This window comes from Limanda limanda, chromosome 6 (genome assembly GCF_963576545.1).
Source record: "Limanda limanda chromosome 6, fLimLim1.1, whole genome shotgun sequence".
NCBI classification, from domain to species: domain Eukaryota; kingdom Metazoa; phylum Chordata; class Actinopteri; order Pleuronectiformes; family Pleuronectidae; genus Limanda; species Limanda limanda.
The window spans coordinates 3,629,139-3,653,054 of NC_083641.1; the positions used below are offsets into that span (position 1 = coordinate 3,629,139).

The following is a 23,916-nucleotide window of genomic DNA, read 5'->3' on the forward strand; positions in this document are numbered from 1 at the left end:
ACAGCAAAGAAGCTTAACCCTCTTCGCTCTCTCTCTCTTTCTCTCTCTCTCTCTCTCTCCAGGATGCAGATCTTCCCAAAGGCTTTATCTCACAGGTAGATTCCAACCTGGGCTAAATCAGTCACCAATCCCTGTCTGCCAGTAGACCATTAAAGGGACACTAAGCAGTGCCCTCAGCACCCTATCTCACAAAGATACAGCAGATCTGACAAGCAGCTAAATGTCAGTGTAGATCAAAATCTTTATTCAGCCTGAAGCCCGAGACCTTTTCTTTTGTTGTGCACAAGGACTGTCTGAGGCACAATATATGATGCTGTTCAATTACTGCACCTTCATTTACTCATGAATCTAAATGTCATGTAGTAACATTTTCAATCTACCAATGTTTTTCAGAAAGCCATCGAAATAATGAAGTAAATCAAACTTAAATGGAGGCAAATACCTACAAGAATGTCAATTAAAAAATGGGTGCACACATAAATTTAACTGAATGAACTGTTTTATCTCTACCATCTACCAGCCATTAATTTCATCTGTGTCTGTGCATCAAAAAACACATTGGTGTTGCTTGCTACACATAAAACAGTTTTTATATAAAAATAATTCTGCTTGATCTGCTGAGATTTTCACCAAAGTACAGAGTGCATTAGGTCCATTTACTGACAGGAAGTAGAAGTAGAAGCTGTAAGATTTAATCTAAACCCCGTGGTCCGTGTCCGCACACAACCAGATCAGCACAGAGCAGAATCAATGGGACTAATTGATACCTTCGACCAGTGGTGAACCCCCCATACAGACACGTGAGCTGCTGCGTACCGTCTGGCACTGAAATGCTCTGCAAGTGCATGTGACGAGGAGAGAGAGAGAGAGTGAGTGTGTATGAATGTAATCCACACTCTCTCTCTCTCTCTAAGCTGGGATACCCCAGCCCCATAATTACCACTGTGATGCGGCTCTGGTTTTATTGGCTTTGTCCGGCTGCTGCTGCCCATGTTCAACCAAACTCCATGTTAGAAATCAAGAAAAAAAAACATATCTGCAGGTTATAAAATAAAAAATGATGCATGCACTAAAACATGCAGTCACATCAGAGTTAGTAACATGTGCATGTACTGCAGGAACTCACAGGTACCTGCACAATGTTGAGTTTAAATGATCAGTTTCTTGCTATATTGTATTACCTATAGATGCTGGTTCTGAGGGGATGTTGAGACATAGTAATAGCTATGGTTGCACTAAATGTGAGAATTGACTAAGTTCGCCAAGGAGGTTGTTTTCAGCCCTGTCCCTTTGTTTGTTGGTTGGTTTGTTTGTAAGCAAGTTTATCCTAAAACTACTGGAAGGATTATCTCTTTCCCTAAAGTGGTGATGAACATTTTCACAGTTTTTTGGAGAATAATTGTTGGAAATTGATGAAAATAATAAGGCATATTTAGTGAACTGATATCAATAGGTGTGTAAAATTTGGTGCAGCTGACTGAATTACAATGTGCAGAGAAATGTGTTATTGTGCCTGCATTCAGTTTTAAAATAATAATATAAAAGACACAATATAAAAAAATAGCACACAATAGTATCACATAATGGCAAATATTACAAAGGTAAAATATAAATATAAAAATAAAATACTATATACATGTAAGGTGAGTGCAGTAGTTGTGAGTTCTGCTGTGGTGCAGGAACTGTGCAAGTATGCAAGTGTTCTGAGTCCGGTTTAATGCTTAAAGTTGAGCAAACAGATGGCCTGAAGGAAGGAACTCCTCCTCATCCTCTCTGTGTTGGTTCTCAGGCAGCGGAACCCCGGCCTGATGGCAGCAGGGAGAGGAAGGTGTTTCCAGGGTGGTTGGGCTGTCTCAGGATCTTCTCAGCACTTGAACTGCAACGTCTGTTAGAAATGACTTGCAGGTCGGAGAGGGTCGGCACGCAGCCTTGAGGGGTTCTGGTGTTTTAAGGGTAACGGGGCATGATGCTCTAATGAGTGGGATTAGTTACATTCAAAAATGCCAATTATTTGGTGAATTGAGAAAACGATTCACTTGCTTTCCTCAAGTTGATTGACTATAATGTAAATTAAATTTGACAATGAAAGCATTGTTTGTAAAAAAAAACGTTTTAATTCACTGTTTCAAGGGCTGCAGCCCTGGATGAAATGCCCTTCTTAGTATATAGTGTATTAAAGTATATTATTTATTATAGTATGTGGTAGTAAATAGTTCAATATAGTATAGTATAGCGCAGTGCAGTATAATATAGTATTGTGCAGTGTTATTTAGGGTAGGAGAGGGTTGTACCATAGTATGGAGTGGTATAGTAGAGTATAGTAAATTATAATATAGTACAATGCAGTGCAGTGTATAGTATAGGGTTGTATAGTATAGTATGGTATAGTATGAACAGTAGTAAAGTATAATATAATGCAGTGTTGCATAGTACAGTATAGTAATATATAATGATTGTTATAGCATAGTACATTATAGTATGCTATAGTATATTTTATAGTATATAGTATAGTGCAGTGTTGTGTCGGGTAGGATAGGGTTGTATAGTATAGTATAGTAAGGTATAATGCAGTTTAGTATAGTCTAGTATAGTACGGTATAATGCAGTTTAGTATAGTAAGGTAAAATGCGGTTTAGTATAGTAAGGTAATATGCAGTTTAGTATCCTCTAGTTTAGTACTGTATAATGCAGTTTAGAATAGTATAGTAAGACAATGAAGTTTAGTCTAGTACAGTAAGGTATAATGCAGTATAGTATAGTATAGTAAGATAATGAAGTTTAGTATAGTATAGTAAGGTATACTGCAGTATAGTATAGTATACTGATCTAGAGTGAGTGCTATTCTTGTTGTCTTGGTCTCCAGCTCCACTAACAGTTGAGTGTTCCGCTCTATAACTGCTGCCGCTGCACAATAACACAACACCCTCACACACACATACCACATTGAGACACGCCCCTCTCAGGGACCCTCACCCATCTCCTCAGTAACGTGCTGTTCACAGCACCATGCAGCACGCTTGAGCGTTCCGCTTACCTGTGCGCAGCTTCATGTTGTGGTGCATGCGCACGCACACACAAGCAGAGAGGTGGACGCACAACAAATTATATAACAACGCTTTGGTTCAGTATTAGTCTGAAAGGATTTCAGTGTTATGCTGACTGACACATAAACGCTGCTCCATACACTGTCATTAGAATCCCACGTTTTCAGCAGGCTGCTAACCTACTAATATACTCAATACATACTCTTAATAAATAACATACAGCTGAGGCAGTGGCGTGTGTGTGTGTGTGTGTGTGTGTGGGTATGTGTGTGTGCGGGTGTGTGTGTGTGTGTGCTGAGCGCGATTTGGTCAATGCACCCAAAATAAACACACGCACGCACATTTCCCCCCGCTGCAGTTTAGTGATGATGGATGTGGAGAACACTCACCTCCGACCACAGCCCAGACAAACACTGCAGTTATCAGAAATCCCATAAGATCCGAGCTGCGAGGTTCCTGCAGTAGATGATAACCTTGAAATAACGGAGCGGGAGCTTCTTCACACACACACCCGCCGAGGGAGGTGGAGCCAATCAGTGTGTGTGTGTGTGTGTGTGTGTGTGTGTGTGTGTGTGTGTGTGTGTGTGCAGACGTATGGCCACTGACCAGTTAGTTGGATGGTAATGTTATGTTTAAGGTAGAGCAGGAAGTACATGGTTCAGATTAAGGTAGGCTAATCTCCAGGTAATGAATGAAAGTCTCTGTAATGTCCACTAAAGTGACCTGTTTGTGTGTGTGTGTTCTATCTGTTTAGTCACATGATGGGGACAAAAAAAAGTCCCCAAAATCTCAATAATACAATCTTAAGGTGAGGACACATTTTAGGGTTAGGTTAGAGTAACAGTTAGAGTTAGTCAAATAGTAGTCATGGTTCAAATTAGAATAGGTTTCAAGGAAATGTATTTAATGCTAATTGAATTGGCTTCACTGTCAGAGTAGATTGATGTGTTAGAACTCCGAGCTCTTTTCTTCCCACAATCCTCTGCTGTCCACATCCCTCTCATGTCTGGGGGTTGCCTGAAGAGCAGTTGGTAACGTCATTACTAAATAAATAAATTGGATGGAACATGGACAGCTGTGCTTGGTACTTCTGCAACCGTGGCAACACAAAAGACAAGCTAAGATGTGTAACTGTGCAATTGTTGCAATACACAATGTCTCTCTGTTTAGAAAAGTGACAATAAATAAAGTTATTACCTGTGCAACAGCAGGGTCCCCCCAAGGCCACGTACAATAAATAAAAAGGTGGAGACAAACACTTTATCTAGGTGAGGACAGCATCCACAGGGCACCAAGTGTTACCACAATGTTGTCAAAGAGATGTTCTCATTATAATTATTAGACCACAGGAAATCAAACTGTTTAATTAAAACGAGGTTCACCCCCAAGAATCATTTACTTTGTTTGGTTTGTTTTTGTGGTTGTATTTCAGCGCCTCTGTATTGCTGAGTCACCTGTTTTGGACCAGCAACAGTAATGGAGGTGGAAGTCAGCATAGTTTTCCAATAGTTTAATGGATAACAAACAAATTAATGTTTGCATGGGGTTTAATGGAAGGTATGATAAAGTGCATTTGAAAAAAAAAAAAAAAAAACAACAGCTGGAAATGAATGAAAAAGAAGCAGGATGAAAAGGTCTCATGTTCCTCCTTCACTAAAATAATCTCTGGTTTTATTGATGAACATTAATTGATATATTCTGATGTCAACCCTTCACTCCTTTGACAAAAAGTATTCAGCTGTTGCTTGGGGAAGAACAGCAGCTTTCTGTTTAAATCTACCTGATCAGACCCCAGCTTCTCATTTGATGCTGATAACCACATATGATTACAACAGTCTCATACAGATATGGAAGTGTGCTCCTACTCTTTATCTCGCCTGTGGCTCCGTCCTGATCTCAGGCCAGTGAGTTGCACCTGGCCTGAGAATTAAGGTGCTTAAAAGCTCCTGTGCCAGAATGTGAAGGGAGCACCTCCCAGCGTGAGGACTCTGCTTGTTACCTCCACCAAGCAGGTTGTGTTGTTATTCCTTATTATCAGTCTGTCTGTACACCAGATTACACAAAAACGACTAAACCGATTTACTTGACACTTGGTGGTAGGCTGGGCTGTGGGTCAAGGAAGAGCATTTACTTTTGGAGTGGATCAGGGGACGTCCGGGTTTTAATTTTTCACTTTCTATAACACTGTGAGAAATATTGTGTGTTTTTTCCTGTACCCCTTTTTCAGTATGTTTTAAAGGTTTTCTGCAGCTGATTTAAGACGTCAGTGTTGGTCAGTCACGTGCCGAAGTGTTCTCCAGCAAGATACTGAGCCCCAAATTGGCCCTTACAGCTGCTGGCAGTGTGTGTGAGTGATCTATGATAGAGAAAGTGCTGCACACAGATGCTCTGTATGAATGTGTGTGTGTGAAGGGCAAGACTGCACTTTAAAGTCCTATGAGTGGTCATCAAGACAAGCAAATAACAAATACAGAGCGTTTACCATCCTGGCATCTCACACAAGAAGGAATTTAAGTAATTCTTATTCACATTTATAACTGTATTCTATTTATTATGAGGTCCATGCAGACATTATCACCTCCTCTACCAACTGGTTAAATACGTTCACTTTGTAACAACTGGTAATGCAACAGACATTAACAACCTATTACTTAATATCACCTCCAGGAGACAATAATTATTCTATTGTGCAGCGTCTCCCCCATATTCACTCATTTACACATTCCCCCTCAAGGTCACACTGTCATCAAGGTAATTTTATGTGTGTGATTCTGTCATGGTGACAACACACATTCAGGCTTCCATTCACAATTTCATAGCATTAAAAAAAATATTTACACTGTCAGAAAACTGCTTGACTGAGGTCTGATCCAATCATCTCAAAACACTGATGCACGCAATTCATTCAGTAATTTCAGCTTAAGCACAAAATAGATTATTCACAACCTTTTAAATGGACAACAAACTGTAGTCAAGATTTCCTGATGCATATTTGTCACATATGGACTTTCTGTTTCAGGTGATTTGATAATGGAAGTGAAACGGCAGGTGTTGACAGCCGGGGGTCCGAGCTCTTCACTTGCAGTCACTTCATCTGGTCTTGGGAGCAGGCCTGGGTGGTCGATTGTGCTGGTTGGGTCCAATGTATTTCAGGGCACAGTACTTTGGCTTCTCGATCACTTCTAGACCCAAATAAGGCTGCAGGGCTCGGGGCACACGCACTGTTCCCTCCTGAGGGGAGATGGGACGAGCGAAAAATGGTTTTGAAGATTAACTGTTAACGTCAAATAAATACAAGATAAGTGATCATCCTTCTTGTCTTAAACTATAGTAAACAAATATTTAGAAATGTTGGACATTCAGAGGTATAGGATTCCTTTATAGGCCAAGCATACATATTCAGGTTTATAATTTTGATTCAAGTTTTTACTTATAAAGCTTTATGTGCTCTCATGTTTCAAATATCACTTTCCTCGCACAGTCAATTTGAAAATAATCATTAGTAGTGCTTCTAGTTTATTCCAACAAAGCATATTGAAATGCTATATATATATATATATATTTTATTTAAAAAAAAAATTAGGTGGCAACTCTTAATAACTCAGCTCTTGATGGTCTTGGTCCTACAAATGAAGTCTGATTGATTGAACTAACAACAACAGTCACTAGGGGGAGCTCCAACAACACCACACATTGCACACTAACTGCAAACCAATAAAACTGAGAAACACACAGAGAGGAAGCAGGATGAAGGTTGGGATTGTGAGGTCACCATGACCTTGATCTTTGACCAATCATATCAGTTCATCTTTGGATTCCAACTGAATGTTTGCTCCGGAAATTCCCTCAAGGTGTTCCCGAACTATTGATTTCACATGTGTATTGTAAAATGTGTATTATAGGGTCACAGTGACCTTGACTTTTGGCACAGAGGCTTAACAATGTCATGTGATACATTTATTTTGTTATATTGAGCAGCACAAGGGATTCACATTCATCTCATTCCTGAACAGAACATTAATATCTGGTATTTACTACTGGAGCCTTGAAATTACATCATTTTACCACATGTTGCCACTTTTTCAGAACAAAGTTAAGTGTTTTGGCATCTTACTTTGGTCTGATGTGTCTCAAGGATCGCGATGATGGTTCGGGGGATGGCACATGCTGTAGCATTCACCTACAAGGGTAAGGACAGAAACACATTATGGAAATAGAGCTGGATTATAAAGTGAAACAGCAGTGGAGCCTCTCCTGCAGTCTTACTGTGTGGGCGTACTGCATGCTGCCGTCCTCTCTCTCATACAGGATGTTGAGGCGTCTGCTCTGGTAGTCGGTGCAGTTGGAGCCGCTGGAAATCTATAGACAAGAACTGCCATGAGAATCATCCCAAGCAATAAACCTCTTTCAATTCAGCTTTTTCTTAATAACGGGAAGTTAAAGACCTTCTTTTAACTGCATGTGTAACAACGCCATGTTATCTTTTATAAAGATGAATAGAAAAAAATAATATTATATTGTGTCTGTTTCAAAGTGGCAAAAGTCAAGTTTAACTTTACAATATGAGGGTGTGTCTTTGGGCGAACTTCAGATTATATGAGTTGTGGCTTAAAAGGGGAGCGAATAGCTAAAGTCTCTTTGGACTGAAGGCAGGTTTGTGTGTCTGTTTGTGCAGATCTTAGCACAAATCAACCCCTTTACATACAGAATATCATGATCAGCAGATTATCAGTTCAGCTATCATTTTACACATCCGACTTGTGATTTCGAAACAAGGGACAGTGAGTAATGTAGGTAAAAGTGATATGATGGGACCCACCTCTCCGTAACTGTTCCTCCCTGGCATCCAGGCTTCTATGTCATACTTCCTGTAAGCAGGAGGACCCAGTTCCTGTGTCGACATGTCCAGCACTCTGAGGGAAAACACATGGACAACTCACATAATGTGTACCACTATTAACATTTTATGTTAATCTAAATTGATGAATAAAATAATTGAATTACTGAGATTGTGTGTGTGAGTGTGAACTGACCTGTAGTGTAACTCCAGTGCAGAGAACATCTCTTTCTGCAAGGAGACAAACTCCTGCAGCAGCTGAGAGCTCTCCTCTCCTGTCTCATCTGCTGTCACTCCAAACATCTCCACCTGAACACACAAAACATTTGAAAATCAAACACCCAGTAAAACCAAAAGGGTCATGAGTCTGTCTCGAGGTGTTACCGTTCTATCTACCTTGGTGAAGTGATGAACTCTGTAGAGGCCCCACGTCTCTCTGCCGGTGTCGGTCTCTGCTCTGTAGCAAGTGCTGCTGCACACCGACCTGCAGACACAGATGACAGCTCCTGTCAGCTGCACTTACTTTAATATTAACACATATCCAATGCAAACTATGAGGGAAAGCTGCTCCTAACCTGACAGGAAGGTCCTTCCAGTTTACTGCATGATCCATGAAATAGCCTGAGGACGAGAGACAGTAGTCAGATTACTACACACTACAAATTGATGCATGTCCTTTTTGATGAGGCACATTCAGACCTGTCAAGAACCACACATTTGACTATGACGGTACTGCATAGATTTAAACATGCTCTGCACATCAATACTGGTTCTGATATCGAGTCTCCCTGCAAAGTCAAAACTACTAGCTTCCTTAGCTTACTTTCTTCTCAGAGGCTTTTATTAGCTTTAAATGCTGATAAATCTGCAGAAACCAATGCATTTATTGCAATACTGGTAACAAGACTGAAATCCCATTTGAAGATCGGTTACATTAACTATGGGAATAAAAGATCATCAGAACCAGTAAAAACACTAAATAATTTAAATAAATTAACAATTTATGCATTGACAGATACTCTCCCCCCCATTAAAAAAGAGTAGAACTTAACCAAACTTAATGAGCACAGTTTAAGTCACACAGCATGAGACTAGCATGGCTCATGTTACTCATAATACTATTGCTATGTAGATTATTAAAGATGAGATAAACCAATTAGTAAAACCACAAACTTCACTTAAACAATGAGTCACATGAAGTCTCATGAATGAACACAGGGACTGATCAACTGAAAACTATGTAACTGGCCAACAATTAGTTTGTCAGCTACAATCTCTATAGTACAATTTTATTTTGCGACAGTATGAAATGTTTCTGGGAAGATGCACTGTGAACCATATTTGCTTGTGTATGTAAAGGCCCAGAAGTTTTGGGTCATTCAAACTATTAACACCTTTACTCAGGTTGAAGTTGGGTGGAGTGATGTTGAGAAATTTGTGAGTCGACCAAAACATGCCCGTGTTCTGAGAGTGTTTCGGGACGTTTTTAAAATGAAAAAGCACAACCAGAAAACACAGGATCTGTACTGTTCACTGGTACTAATACACAACCTTAATAGTCAGTGTTTTCCAATCTGTGAGAGGGGCCTTCGTGCAAGTGCACCCATTACCACCACAGACTGAAACGCTGCTGGGTACCATTGTTACAAGTAAACATCATCGTGATTGCAGCACATTGCATTAGTGCATTAACACTGAAGAACTGAGTTCAAATTCACCTGCTGTCCCGACCTCTCCAGTCCCAGCCAGGTTGAGATCCACGAACCGAGCCGGGTCCAGGGAGTAGACCTGAGAGCGGTGAGCATTGGGCTGCATCCCACAACCCTCCTGGAGGAGAGGACATGAGACATGAGTCAAAGTGAGGACAAGACTGTTAGTGCCACTGGTAACCAGGGAAGGGAGCGGAGGAGCGGAGTACTGTGAGAGAACTTAGGTAGGTAGATACATTGCTTGTAAAACTAAAACTGTTTAAGACTATCACTTTTGATGTTTAATGTTTGAACATTTAATACACATCTTTAGATTAGATCTATTGTTATCTTTTATCAAGTAAAATGTGTTAGAAGCTCTTCTACTCACAAACACTGCCCCCTTCAGCACGTCAGGGACAACCATGGGAATGAAGCCCTGTAGTAAAAAGGAACAGTCAAGCTTGGCTCTTCAATATGTTACCAAAATACACATCCTATCCAAACTGTCCCAACATGCACTCACCCGTTGCTGCAGTGTGTCGAGGGCGAAGTTTTGAAGTGCGATCTGAAGTCTGGCCCCTGCTCCCCTCAGGTAATAGGACCTGTGGCCTGAAACGTGAGCTAGATGCCTGCAGGAGAATAAAGGAACAAAATATCATCATCAAATCAATGAGAGTGAACTAAATAGTAGCCAGAAGATTACAATTTACAGTATTTCTTTCAATCATATGAACTAAAGATTAAGAAGTATCTAATGACAAAGAACAGCCATTCTCACCTCTGCCTGATGAGACCCAACTCCTCACCCAGTTCTACGTGGCCCCTTGGCTTGAAGTCAAACTCTACAGCAAAGAGTGAGAGGATTACATCCATAGAAGATTCAAAATCCAATCACCAACACATCTCTAGCAGCACAGATCAAGTCACTCACCAGGTTTCTCTCCGACCAGCTCCACCACCCTCGCCTGGCTCTCATCTCCAACTGGCTGAAAAAAGGGAAGGGAAACTTTTAGTGACAGATTTTCTTCACAGCAAAACTCTGCCCAGATGCTCTTGACAATATGTGTGTGTGTGTGTGTGTGTATGTGCGCTAACCACGTCAGGGTGTGTTGTGTTGGGTAATCTGAGCGCTCGGCTGTAGTGCTCCTGATCCAGCTCAGTGTCTGCAGTGTAGAGCTGATTCAGCCGGCTGCGAATCTCTCGCCCCCTCTGCAGAGCCTGGGTGTACTCCTGAAGCTGCAGGGTGGACAACAACAAAACAGAGAGTGAGTTACAGAGATTCAATCAGTTAATATCACAGAGATGAAGCTCTAAGGTTAGAACTTACATTGGCCAGAGCTTTCTTGTCATTCGTTTTCTGTAGAGAAAAAAAAGTAAAGTGAAAATAGGGATTTGGGGTTGGAGAAAATATTTATAAGATATCTATAATGTCGTAAACGACCAACACAAACAGCATATTTTAGAAAACTGGTGATGGTGAGCCACTGCTGTAAAAACATCAACTGACCACTAGAGCTCTGACTGTGTCACTGATGTGTCTCTTCAGCTTCTCCAGCTCAGAGATCTCTGTCCTCACTGCCTGGAGCTCCTGCCACACACATACCTGTAATGTGGAGAGACACACAAACACAAACACAAAGACATGGCAGAATCCAGTCAAACAGTGGGCATGAAACTAAAAAAGCATTCAGAATATAAAGTTTACACAATGACTTTCTATGTTTCCTTGTGTTACCCTTGTTTAATTGTATATGAGATAAGATCATTAATTATTGATTCATCATTAATTAATATTGAATCATTAATTAATCATATTATGGGGGAAATTTGCAGTTAGCAGCAAAGGGCTTAGTAAAAACAGACACACTCAGCAAAAAAAGTAAATGCAATGTAATCACAAGGAAATTTGTGCATTGAAAACCAAACATAAATCTATATATCGGTATACAACTGCTCTAAAAATTAAGGGAACACTTAAGTCACATATTAGATCTTGATGAACAATTTATTCATGTTAAAAATCTTTACTTATGTACATTGTATAATTTGGTGAAACAAAATGAAGTAACAATGGTCAGTGGCACCCAAATCCATCAACCCATTAAGGGCTGGATACACAACCACACCGAAAATCCAAGTCAAAAATTTAAATCACAGGCTGATCCAACTTTCTCGAATTTCTTCACAGCAACTCATAATGTGACTCAGTAGTGTGTGTTGCCCCCCCGTGTGCCAGTAGGCTCTTGATGAGTCGGTGGATGGTGTCCTGGGCGATCTCCTCCTAGACCTGGATCAGAGCATCAGGGAGATCCTGCACAGTCTGTGGAGGTACTTGGCAGCGTCGGATACACAGATACGTAACGTCCCAAAGGTGCTCAATTGGATTTAGGTCATGGGAACGTGAGGGCCAGTCAATGGCATCAATGCCTTTGTCATCCAGGAACTGCCTGCACACTCTGACCACGTGAGGCCGGGCATTGTTCTGCACCAGGAGGAACCCAGGGCCCACTGCACCAGCATAAGGTCTGACAATCTCTCAGAGTATTTCATCCCAGTACCTGTGCGACCTTCCAAACCACCACTGACCCACCGCCAAACCGGTCATGCTGGGTGATGTTAGAGGCAGCATAATGTTCCCCACAGCTGCTCCAGACTGTTTCCTGCTGGTCACATGTGCTCAGTGTGAATCGGCTCTCATCTGTGAAGAGAACGGGGCACCAATAGCGGACCTGCCAATTCTGTTGTTCGCTGTCGAATGCCAATCATGTGCTGGGCTGTGAGCTCAGGTCCCACTAGAGGACATTGGGCCTCATGCCACCTGATGCAGTCAGTTTCTGATAGTTTTGTGAGAAACATGCACACCAGTAGCCTGCTGGAGGTCATTTCGTAGGGCTCCTCCTGTTCCTCCTCTCACAGAGGAGCAGATCCCGGTCCTGCAGCTGGGCTGATGCCCTTCTATCTTCCTGTCCAGCTCTCCTTGTGTAGCAGCCGGTCTCCTGGTGTCTCCTCCTTGCTCTTGAGACTGCACTGGGAGACACACTGTTCTTCTTGCTGGAATACCTGTGCACCCTGATCAAAACTCTCCATTGCACCTGCAGTCACTTAATTTGCACCAAAGCAGGGCACATTGATTCAGAATCCCTTGTGCTTCCTCACGGGGCAGGTTGGTGGCCCTGAAGTTTCACTGACTCTTATAAAGTTATGATTAAGTGTTCCCTTCATTTTTTGGAGCAGTGTATGTCTGAACCTCAAGTGCAAGGACATGAAGTTGGACTTGTTATCATATAATGTCAGTGGACATCTTGTGTCATGCAGTTAATGTTTACATGTTCATTGATTGAGGATTTCGTTTAACAAGGTGACACGAGTAAATCTTATAAAATTAGTATTAGTTTGAGTACTTTTCTTGCACATTCGTCTCAGCACATGAAGAAGACTTTAGAACAACAGATCCAGCTTCCACCTCCTCAAACACGAATAGAAGACGGAGTTGTTTGACGTCACGAAGGTAAACACTTACGATCTTCCTGACATCGTCCGGCCGCAGGTCGCCCTTCCTGCTCTCCACATTGGCGATGACTTTGTCGGTGTCCTCACACACGTCCCTCATGTCCAGCTCGGGCTTGTCGCTGTAGCCTTCCCGGACATGGTCGTACAGGCTGCTCCGGCCGCTGTGACCGAGGCGCTGCGGGACGGACAGGCGCGCCCTCCGGCCGGCAGCCTGTCTGCACGCCGGCTGCAACGCGCTGAGTGCAGCGCCGCCGACTCTCGCCACCACGCCGATGCACGTCGCCATGTTTGTCCGGTGGTGACTGTTGCGTTCACTGAGCGTAGGAATAATGGCTTCGATGTAAACTCCTGCTCAATCTTAAACTACAATGCACCTAAACATGTTCGCGTTTGAATTAATGGAAGAAATGTTGTGAATATTGAACCCTCACATTTTTGGGCTTTTATTGGAATAGGGGTAGGACACGAAAAGCATGTTCCTACTCCTTTTCGGACAGAATAAGAAATATGAATCTAGGTTAATGCATATTTATGTTTTTCCACTACTTACACTACTGTTGATGATTTTTAGTTTGTCATTTTCCCCCAAAAAATAGCTTTTACCATTTGATGTTCGAACTAAACTCAACTATTATTTTCTTGTTTGCTCCTGAAAGCAGGGAGCACTGTGTAGAGCAAACTAAACGGCCATATTTTCATTGAACGCAACACAAATGCGGAAGTTGTTTGTTTAACATAAAAACAATACGACAAAACGTTTAAAATATTATTTTAAAATCATAACTATATTCTATCCAACATTTGTGATAAATTTAAATCTTGTAATTTTACCAGTAACCAAAACAAACCATCTCCGCTCCGAGCTGACGTCACGAGTCAAAGGTCAGCCAATCAAAGGAGCGGAAGTTGAACGTTGCGGTAATCCGGTTCAGACATGACAAGTGCGGCCGATTGAAGCTGAGCCCAACTCCCGGTGCTCCGTTAACCCGACCCCCCCTCACCGTCCCCCCGCCGAGCCGGACCCGGGTGCTCCCGGTCATGGTGGACTGAGAGCTGCGAGGCCGAGCACCGTCACCGTCGGAGGGGAAGTGGAGCTCCTTTGTGAGCGGGTTTGCTCCTCGGGTTGGCGGTGATGTTGTGCACGGAGCTGCCGGAGCAGCAACGAGGAGCCTGACGAGTCCCCACCGGAGGCCGCCGGGACGAGCACTGTCCCCCGAAGGAGCCCGGGGGCTAGAGACCACCGAATGGGAGCCAGGGAACTCCCCAGCAACTTGTGCTGATAACCGGCCGCTTGGACCCAGCGAGAGCCCGCTCCTCTACACTGCCTCACCGATTCCTGACGAGAGGGAGACCCACAGCCTTCACGGTGGAAACCAGAAGGAGAGCGAAGGTAATGAAAGCTAAAAACAAGATCCACTATCTGATCCGGTGAAGTGATGCTACCCCACCGGCCTGCTGGGTGTTTGTCTGGGTTTATTAGGACCAGTCTTTGTTCAGGTAGATTGAAATGAAATGGAGACATATTGTGGTAACCGGGTGTGGTAAATATGTTTCCAACTAATCTGAACAATAAGCTGTACATGACCCTAGCATGTGTAGCTGTAAAGCAACTGCTCATGGCTGCTCCAGGCCTCTCTCTATAACACACATGGGTGTGTGTGTGTGTGTGTGTGTGTGTGTGTGTGTGTGTGTGTGTGTGTGTGTGTGTGTGTGTGTGTGTGTGTGTGTGTGTGTGTGTGTGTGTGTGTGTGTGTGTGTGTGTGTGTGTGTGTGTGTGTGTGTGTGTGTGCTCACTTCGCTTATACATACATGTATTTATATGTCTCTGCTGTGTGTGTGTGTCTCAGATGAATGCTGTGCGGGGGGGCACAGTCACCTGGCGTCCCCAGCCGTGGCAGGACGGGGACGGGGGAGGGGGGGAGCCTCTGTCCGACAGCGACTCCGAGGAGGAGGACTTCCCCGATGACAGCACCACCCCGCTGGGCGACTACATCACACATGGTGAGACAGAAGACTGTTATTATGACTCATTTCTGTTCTCCTGGCCTCCCTACCGTTTATAATCTGCCTTTTATTTGGTCTATCGTTCTTCTCTCCCTCCTGTCCTCCCCCTCATCTCTGGTGATTGCAGGACTGAAGCAGCTCCTGGACGCTCAGCAGCTGTGTGATGTCACTCTGCTTGTTGAGGGGAAGAAGTTCATGTGTCACAGGTATTGTTATAAACACATTACATTTGTAAACTCCCTAAAGGCAGTCACTGTAGTTGTGGGAGTTTAAAGGAAATCGGGTCAGAGATCTCCTAGCTGGTTATAGCGAGCAGATTCAAACACGTATATTTTTGCACTAATATTGAATTCATAGCCATTCGTAGATTTGTAGTGTGGGGTAAAAAATGATTGTATGATGAACAAATAATGATGGATACTGAATTCAAGTAGCTGGAGCTGTCATGTCTTTGATCAATGTGCAGTCCAAAGAGCATTATTTCAGTAGAGCATATACCTCTGCCAAGGTCTCCTTAAAGTCAATCAAGCTGCAATAAATATCACACACTGGAACATATCGGTGCCCTAAATGTGTGATATTTTTAATTGTTCAAGATCCATAAATAATTACCTTGGAAATGTCAAAGAAAACACCCTATTTTTAAAGGGTGTGATATGGTCTCTTTTTTGTCCTAGTCAGCAGGCGAGCAGCAGCATTTTGGACTAGCTGCAGACGTTTAATGAAGGATTTGTCTAAGCTTACATACAGGGAATTACAATAATCAAGACAGGAGGTTATGAATTCATGGATAACTCTTTTTGTGGGAGGTAGTCCTTTACCTTGGATTGTCCACATCTTGCAGTTCTGATTGTCCAAATATGATAACCTCACTTTTATTGTTTAATTTGAGGAAGTTTGAATCCACCCATGATTTTATGGCATTTAAGCCGTCAAGCAAGGGCTGCAGTGATGTCTTAGTTGTATGGTTCAGGGACAAGTATATTTGAATTTCGTCTGCAAAGCAGACATTATATTTCTCAAAAATTGATACAAGGGACAGCATATATACGGAGGGCAATTTGTGGGTCGAGATGGTAAACCACCTCGGATAGGAAGGATATTGATATGGGCTCGAATTTACCAAAGACAGCTGGGAGCATTGGAGGGATAGGGGCTGATGGTCAGTGGACATAGTCAAGGATGATCTAAGAAGGGACATTTTTTCAACAAAACATTTAAGAAAGGAATCACAGGGGACAGGTGTAGGCAGAATAGGAGTTCGACTACCAGGGTTTATGATATTATTAAAAATATTAAAAATAACCTGAGGTCTGTGCTAGTTATTGGAGACCAGATATAAACTTAGTTTTACCGCCTTCTGGTAATCAGATAGACGGCTCTGTAAGATTTCATATGATACTCTGAGTTTGTCCTTTTTCCACCTCTCTGCTTGCCGACATGCACGTCAAAGACAATAATGAAAATCTAACTTCAGATAAAGATGCTATGATACAGGCCAGTTCTGCTCTTGAGGAAATCCATGTACAGCTTTTCAAAAGAGGGAAGATATCAAAGAGGGAACATGCCAGAGGTTTCCTGGTTTGAAGTTAGCTGCTTCTCCTTCACCCAAACACAACAGTAGTTTCTGTAGACCTGTGATCTGTCTTTAACAGAAACGTCTATCTTCTTTATCCTCTGTATTCCTCTCTTTTTCCTTCCAACCTTCTCTCTGCTCAGAGTCCTCTTAGCAGCCGTGAGCCCCTACTTCAGGGCCATGTTCACCAGCCCCCTGGTGGAGTCTCGCCTCACAGAGATCCGTCTGGAGGAAGTGACGCCGTCTGTCATGGAGACCGTCATCCAGTTTGTGTACACTGGCGAGGCGGGTCTCTCTCTGGACACAGCGGAGGATCTGTTTGTGGCCGCCAACCGGCTGCAGGTCATGCCTCTTCAGGACCTGTGCTCCAGGTGAAGTCGCTGTGTGAAAGTGACAGATGAAGTTTACATTGATTGAGACTTTACAGATCAATCAGTTATATATTTACTAGGGCTGTCAAAATTAACGCGGGATGATTTTTGGAATTAACGCATTCATTTTTTTAAAACATTAAATGCATACGCAGAATGATCCGCTCCATGTTCCCATACCCGCCCCCACTCACTCGCTCAGAGACACACAGTGAGATCAGAGCTCGTTCACGTGAAGCCGGTCAGTGACTCTGTAGAAGAACAGTGAAACCCAGAGTTTCTCTGATCTCAGCTGCTCAGTGATCAGCTTCTCAGTGATCAGAGCAGAAGCTGCAGCTGGTTTGTACCAAGCTGGAGTCTCTGGGTCCTCATCCACTCTGCTCTCACTGGAACTAATATCAGGACCTGATCAGTACATGAAGTCACTTGGTGTTTGTTTGATTCGCTCCAGAGTTTAAGAGGCTGCATTTAGGGGGGCCTCTGAGACCGAGGGAGGGAATGTACCTGTGAAAAGGGTTTTTAGTAGTTTTTCCTTACTCTTGTTGAGGGTTAAGGACAGAGGATGTCACACAATGTTAAAGCCCCATGAGACGAATTGTTATTTGTGAATGTGGGCTATACAAATAAAACTTGATTGATTGATTGATTGATTTAAACACCATGAAAATGACTCGTCGATGAATCTTGTGCTCAGTACAACACGAGACGTAGCTCTAACAGTCAGGACTCAGTGTTAAAATGAGCGGAGCGACGCAGACATGATCCGACACCATCGATTCAGAACCAAACACATGACTGTACGTTTGTCACCTAAATCATACAAAATGAACTATGAACATGAACTAGTTCATTTTCATCTGCATGAACTGAACTTGGAACTTTTTCTTTTTAAGTGTGAACTGGCTCAACTCTGCTTCTAAAGATGGGCTCAGATTCAGATTTCACATTCACATTAATTTTGTAAAGGTTTGGTTCTTGTTTGATTTTTAAAAAAGAAAAGAAAGAAGTCTTCTTCAACCATCCTATATTTGCTAAAAAAGAAAAAGGCTAAGATGCACCAATTCTTTAGGATAAAGGATTCTTTGAATTTGATTTAGAAAAAATAAAATCTAAATAACATCATCCTATGTTTGCTCAGAGGCATAGCAAAGAGATATCCACATTTAATTATGGAGTGGTGTTTTAGTTGGATTTTATTTTATTTTTCCATCTTAACTATCATTTGGACTTGTCATCAATAAAAAGACAAATGTTAAATGTATAAATCGGCCTTCTGTGATTTATCTTCCCGTTCCTACAACAATATACAATGAAAATGGGGATTTTTCAGTCATTTAGAAATGTAGCTTAATCGTGATTACTCACAGCTACCCTGTGGTTCATCAGATTACAAATTTGAATTGTTTGACAGCCCTAATATTTACTTTAACTTTCCTTTTGTTTTTGCCCTCCCCTTTTCCCCCCTCTTCTAACTTTTCACCTGTCTTTCTCTCCTGTCATTGCTCTCACCTCTTCTCTCTCCAGGTTTCTCTTTGAGCACCTCTCAGTAGATAACTGTCTGGGTATGTACTCTCTGGCTCGCTCTCACCACGACCAGCTGCTGCTGCGGGCCTCCCTGCGGCTGGTAGCCCAGCACTTTCCCCGGGTGGCCCGGCAGAAAGACTTCCTGCTACTTGACCACGGCACCTTAGGCAGCCTACTGAGCTCAGACCGTTTGGGAGTGGACTCGGAGGCCGAGGTCTACGATGCGGCGCGCCGATGGGCAGAGCACCAGCCCCTGGACAGGTACGCTCACATGCCTGCCCTGCTTCACCACCTGCGGCCTGGGCTGCTTTCCCAGGAAGAGAGCCGAAGACTGAGCCAGGAGTTGGGGCCTGCCGCAGCTGGTGAGGGCCTCGGGGGGCCTCTGAGACCGAGGGAGGGAATGTTTGAAAAGAAGATTGTCTGTGTGGACCTGACACCTCGGGAGGATGAGAATTTAGCTGCGAGAGACTACACAGTGGACTGCTTTGATCCTCGGACAGGAAAGTGGGAAAAGTTAGCAGCGCTGGGATCTCTTGTCAGTCCTGGCTGCACTGCTGTAGGTGACAGGCTGTTTGTGGCTGGTGGGATCCTGCGGACAGGTTCTGTGTCTGCAGCAGTGCATGAATATGATGCAGTGTTGGACCACTGGATAGAGCGGCCTTCGATGGTCCAGCCCAGGGCCATGCTCGGCCTGCTGGGCTGTGGAGACTCACTCTATGCCTTAGGGGGCAGTAACCGCTCGGCCCTGCTAGACTCCAGCGAGACCCTGGAGCTGTCAACCCTGCAGTGGACCCCGGGGCCCCGGCTGCCGCTCCCGCTGCGTGCCTTTGCCTGCGCAGCATTACGTGGACGACTGTACCTCCTGGGTGGAACCACACTCGAACAGAACCGAGCTGTGGTCCACTCTGGGGTGCTCATTTATCACACCCTAACCGACTGCTGGACACGTGTGGCGCTGGACTCTGGCGCCACCTGTCTTGCTGGAGGAGTAGCCGTGCGAGGAGGGGTCTGTGCTATTGGGGGATACATGAGGGATACCACAAAGTTCCTTGATGGAAACTACACTAACTTGGAGACTTTAGACGCCACTGGGCGTGTTCTGTTTTTCAGAGAGGGCAGGGGGTCTGGTGTAGAGAGGGAGGTGACAGGGGGAGGGGTGATGGTGACTGCAGAGCAGCGCGGGGCTGCAGGCGGTGGAAGCGACCGAGCCCCCAGCCCTGTGGTATTTCCCGGGCTCCCTCGGCGGATAGCAGCCGGGGGTGTGGCCAGGTGGAAAAGGAGGATTTATGTGCTGGGTGGGGAAAACGGCTCCCGGTTCTATGACAGTGTGTACTGCTGGAAGCCTGGTTGGCGCAGCTGGGTCCAGAGACGTGAAAAGCTTCCTGGGGATACTGGAGGAGTGAGCCAGTTTGGGTGCACCACTCTAAAATTCCCTAAGAAACACATCCTGTCCAGACTGAGACTAGCCAAAGAAAACTGCAAGAAGGCTGCTGACTAGCTTGACTGGGCCCATTCTGACTGAAGTGGAGGCAGCCATTCATGCTACACACAGATGAGGTTCAGGCTGAGTTCTGAATGAGCTCCTCCTTGACCCCATGACATGATGAGATAAGTCATGAGGAAGAGACCATTTTATACAGTTGGCATGCAGCCACAGAGCTGGGTATAAATGGAGTGGATGCAGACAGATCTTGTGAAATTTAATATGGATCGTCAAATGTACAGGCAGAGAGCAAGTGGAGCCAGAACCAGGTTTTAAGGAACAGACAACAAGCACATGAATGTAACCTAAACCACTCGCTGTCCGAACAGTCAAGTCCTCTGAGAGAGAATAGGGCCTTTTGAATTGTATTCTCACACTTTAATGTTTTTTGTTGAAGAATCCTTTCAATGCAGTTTTTGTATTCAGCTGTTCAGACACAGACAAGGATACCTGCACATTTCAGACGAGGCTACGTTTCACTGATTCTCCTAAACGTAAACTAATAAATGTAGTGCCCTAATCAAAAACCTAGGCACCCTCTGTTCTGCTTGTTTGCAGCTCAGCTGGACTGAACTTGGCCTTTAGAAATGGAACCAGGGCTGCCCTGAAAATCATGTTGCAAAGCACTGATGGAAGCAGCTTCAGTGTACGAACTAAAGACGTCTTAAATCTTTTCTCACCTGTCACAGCCTCTTCTTCTTCTGAACTGCTCAACTGGGACTGCTGTTTAGTCTCCTATGTTTTCTCCCTGAATCATGAATCCTTTCCCCTCCCTTATAATCCTTTATCAACTTTAATAATTTTTTTGAACTTTCCCTCTAACATGAGCTGGTAAAGTCCCCATTTTTTTCTCACTACAATCAAGGGCTACACAAAAAGTTAACTTGAGAGGAAAACGCATCACATGAAACAAGACTGAGCTGCTTCTCATCTCAGGAAAAGTCTGTCCATGTGCTCATGTTAGTATCTCAGCACAACACATCAGGCTAATCCTTTATAAGCAGAACGCCTCAGTGCTTGATACAAGTCCTACTTCTCCTAGGCTCAGTCGAACCCCTGAATGCTCAGCACAGGTCCAACACCGGTTTTAATTTGAATGAAACAATCATGTTAGTTTATTGTTGACTAACTAATTTATCGTCAAGTCTAAAGAAGTGAAACGTATCATTTGTGAGAAATGTGCAGATATGGCTGGATGAATCACAGGATAAAAGGAACACCGTCTTCCACCATCAACATCAAAATGTAAAGATGGAGAATCATGTGTGGATGTGAGCTTGATGGCAATGCAAAGTTGTGAAAAAATGTTGACACAAGAAAGAAATGGTAGCTGTGTTTTTATTTTTGACGGCAAAAGAGGGCACATTCACAGTTTTTAACAATTCCACTGGACATTGGTAACTATGTGAGATTTTGATTTCATGACGAGGCCGTTTGTCTTTCTGAAACATGAGACCATGTGACCGCCAGTCAAATCAAACTGACCTGTTCCTTTCAGCTGCTCCATTTGACTTGTGAATGCATTTGGCACAAAGGTTAATACTCATCTGAACACACTATCATTTGCACATTATTTATTGAAATGTATTGTAAAGTTGTTTTTATTTTATTTTGTTGTTGCTTTTTGAATGGGGACTTTAGCTCTGACTGCAGTGTTTATGGCTCCGTTGTTCTGTATGATGACTCTATGCCATGTGTTTAGATAAACCTGTCACACAGGAGCACATGTGTGTAGATCTCAAATCCATTAAAAAGGACTTCATCATTGGGCCACATACTTGTTTCAGACGTGACTTTAGATTAGAAACCATTGGCACAGTAAAGATACTGTGGGAATTTGTCAACCTCAAACTGGAAATGAAGATGGATACAGATTGTGCCTCTGCAATTGCAAGATTGGATTTTTAATTGAAGTGCGACTGTGCAAGACCTTAGACCTACGACGCTTATTTATTTTAAGTTTACTAAAGCTGTAAATCACCGATACTCTGAAATAGTTGAAAATCGATGATTTAGTTGGTAAAAAAAAAGAGCAAAATTTATGTAATAGATTAAATTAGACTGATCACATTTCTCTCATAACTCTGCTTCTAACTGATTTCCACTCGGTTATCAACCAACCAACCGGACACTCCATTTTCAGTTTCAGTGAAACCATCCTCCCATTTAAAAACTCCAGCCACAGAAGTTATTTCCAGTGAGCTTTGAAACACTAAAACATTATGACCTAAGTCTGATTTCATTCATACAACATGATACATGACATACTCAAGTTAATTCCATTATGTGTATTTATTACATCAAACACTATTCCAGGACATCGTTTTTCTCACCCTGCCCATGCTCTTGAACAGAGACAACGATTTATTTACTTTTTCCATGAATTGAAAGAGGGACTGTGAGGGAATTTGTTTGCTTTGTGATTTTATGTATCTCCACCCAGCAAATTGGAAACACTAGTTCTATGATGTGAATGTTGCTCCTTTAACAAAAAGTCCATATTTTTGTATCAGCCCCAGCTAAGGCCAGAACAGATGGACCATGGGAAGGCTGTGCTTGTGTAACTCTTTACAAAACCAGTTCAGACCATACATATGTATAACTTGTACAATGAAGGTTCTGGGAATAGAGAGAGAATTAACCCCCAAGCATTAAACTGATTTTCAGCAAGAATCTCCAAAATTTGGAAAGAAGATGTTTTGGGCTCAAGACATTTAACATTGTAACACTTCATACCTGATCATTTTTTATGAAAGAGGTGTTCACTAGTCAAATACATTTTTTTGGTCATGAATTTCAACCCTGTCTTTCTAAATATCTCTGATACACTGCCTCTTTAATAACCCATAACTCTAATGTTCTGAATTATCACCCAGACATGTCTAAACGACTTGATTTTCTTTTCTTCTTGCTTACAGCTTGTAAGATGCGTGAAAAGTGACTGTGTCCGCTTGCATGTTTTCTATTCCGAGGCCTAAATCTGTTCGACACGAGCGCCCCCGCGTACTGTGCCCATTCAGAGAAGTACATCTGCCCTCATCTGTACATTCTAATGAAGTTTGTGGTCTGAAAGGAAGGTGGCTGTTCGATGAAAGCAGTGCTATGAAACGATTAAAGGACTATTTGCTTACATTGTTTTGTATTGATGACTTTATAACATCTGAACACACTTGGCTGATTATTGATCAAATTGAGAAATAAACCCACACAGCGTTCAACAGGACACATTGTTTACAGTGTGATGGCTAGAGCTGTAACACAAGAATAATTTAGGTATATCACATGTTTACATGTATGCTCTTCAGTTAAACATTTGCTCAACAGAATGTTGGAATAATACAATTATCTATAATTATCCCAATATAATTTTCATCAATAGCAATATAACAAAGGTTCCATGTATATTTATATACTGTAAGCACACAATTTTACCTCAGATTTGTCGAATGTTTTTGTGTTGATCAAGTGTTTTTTATTCTCTGATCATAATGATGAGTTTCAGACCACAACATTCCCTAAGGAGCAGAAATAATAAAGTTACATTTATCCTGATAATCGTGGATATCTACTGAAGTGAAGGTTTTTATTGTGGTATGATGTTTGACACCCAGCTCTATAGTTACAAGTACATTTATTGCTGAAAATTCCTTGGAAATATGTGACCGAGAACTTGTTTTTCATGGTGTGGTGTTAATAATTACTGCAATTAATAAATTGCTGAAACTGCCCGTTTCCTCTGCTGGCCAAAGGTCTCCTTCAGACTGACCATCCCATCTCTCCTGTCCATACATCAGTCTTTCTGATGGTACAGTACTTCTTGTCGCTGTATGGTCGTAATGAGACCTGTGTTTAGATGCATTGGCCGATACAAGAGAG

The 23,916-nt window shown here is 42.8% G+C and overlaps 2 protein-coding genes across 2 annotated transcripts; one reads left to right on the forward strand and one right to left on the reverse strand.

The window, feature by feature from the left end:
- Positions 1-5,395: 5,395 nt before the first annotated feature.
- sars2 (seryl-tRNA synthetase 2, mitochondrial) lies at positions 5,396-13,368 on the reverse strand. Its single transcript, XM_061073270.1, has 16 exons — positions 13,093-13,368; positions 11,080-11,175; positions 10,900-10,929; positions 10,668-10,808; positions 10,504-10,558; positions 10,351-10,414; positions 10,096-10,201; positions 9,961-10,008; positions 9,600-9,708; positions 8,457-8,502; positions 8,278-8,365; positions 8,078-8,190; positions 7,864-7,957; positions 7,311-7,403; positions 7,159-7,224; positions 5,396-6,275 (listed from the first exon to the last, which is right to left on the reverse strand). Exons 1-16 carry the CDS (start codon positions 13,366-13,368, stop codon positions 6,135-6,137), a joined length of 1,566 nt encoding a protein of 521 aa, XP_060929253.1. The 3' UTR covers positions 5,396-6,134.
- A 667-nt stretch (positions 13,369-14,035) lies between these two features.
- si:dkey-260j18.2 (uncharacterized protein LOC325231 homolog) lies at positions 14,036-23,170 on the forward strand. Its single transcript, XM_061073733.1, has 5 exons — positions 14,036-14,472; positions 14,930-15,083; positions 15,214-15,292; positions 16,806-17,033; positions 18,558-23,170. Exons 2-5 carry the CDS (start codon positions 14,930-14,932, stop codon positions 20,053-20,055), a joined length of 1,959 nt encoding a protein of 652 aa, XP_060929716.1. The 5' UTR covers positions 14,036-14,472; the 3' UTR covers positions 20,056-23,170.
- Positions 23,171-23,916: the final 746 nt, after the last annotated feature.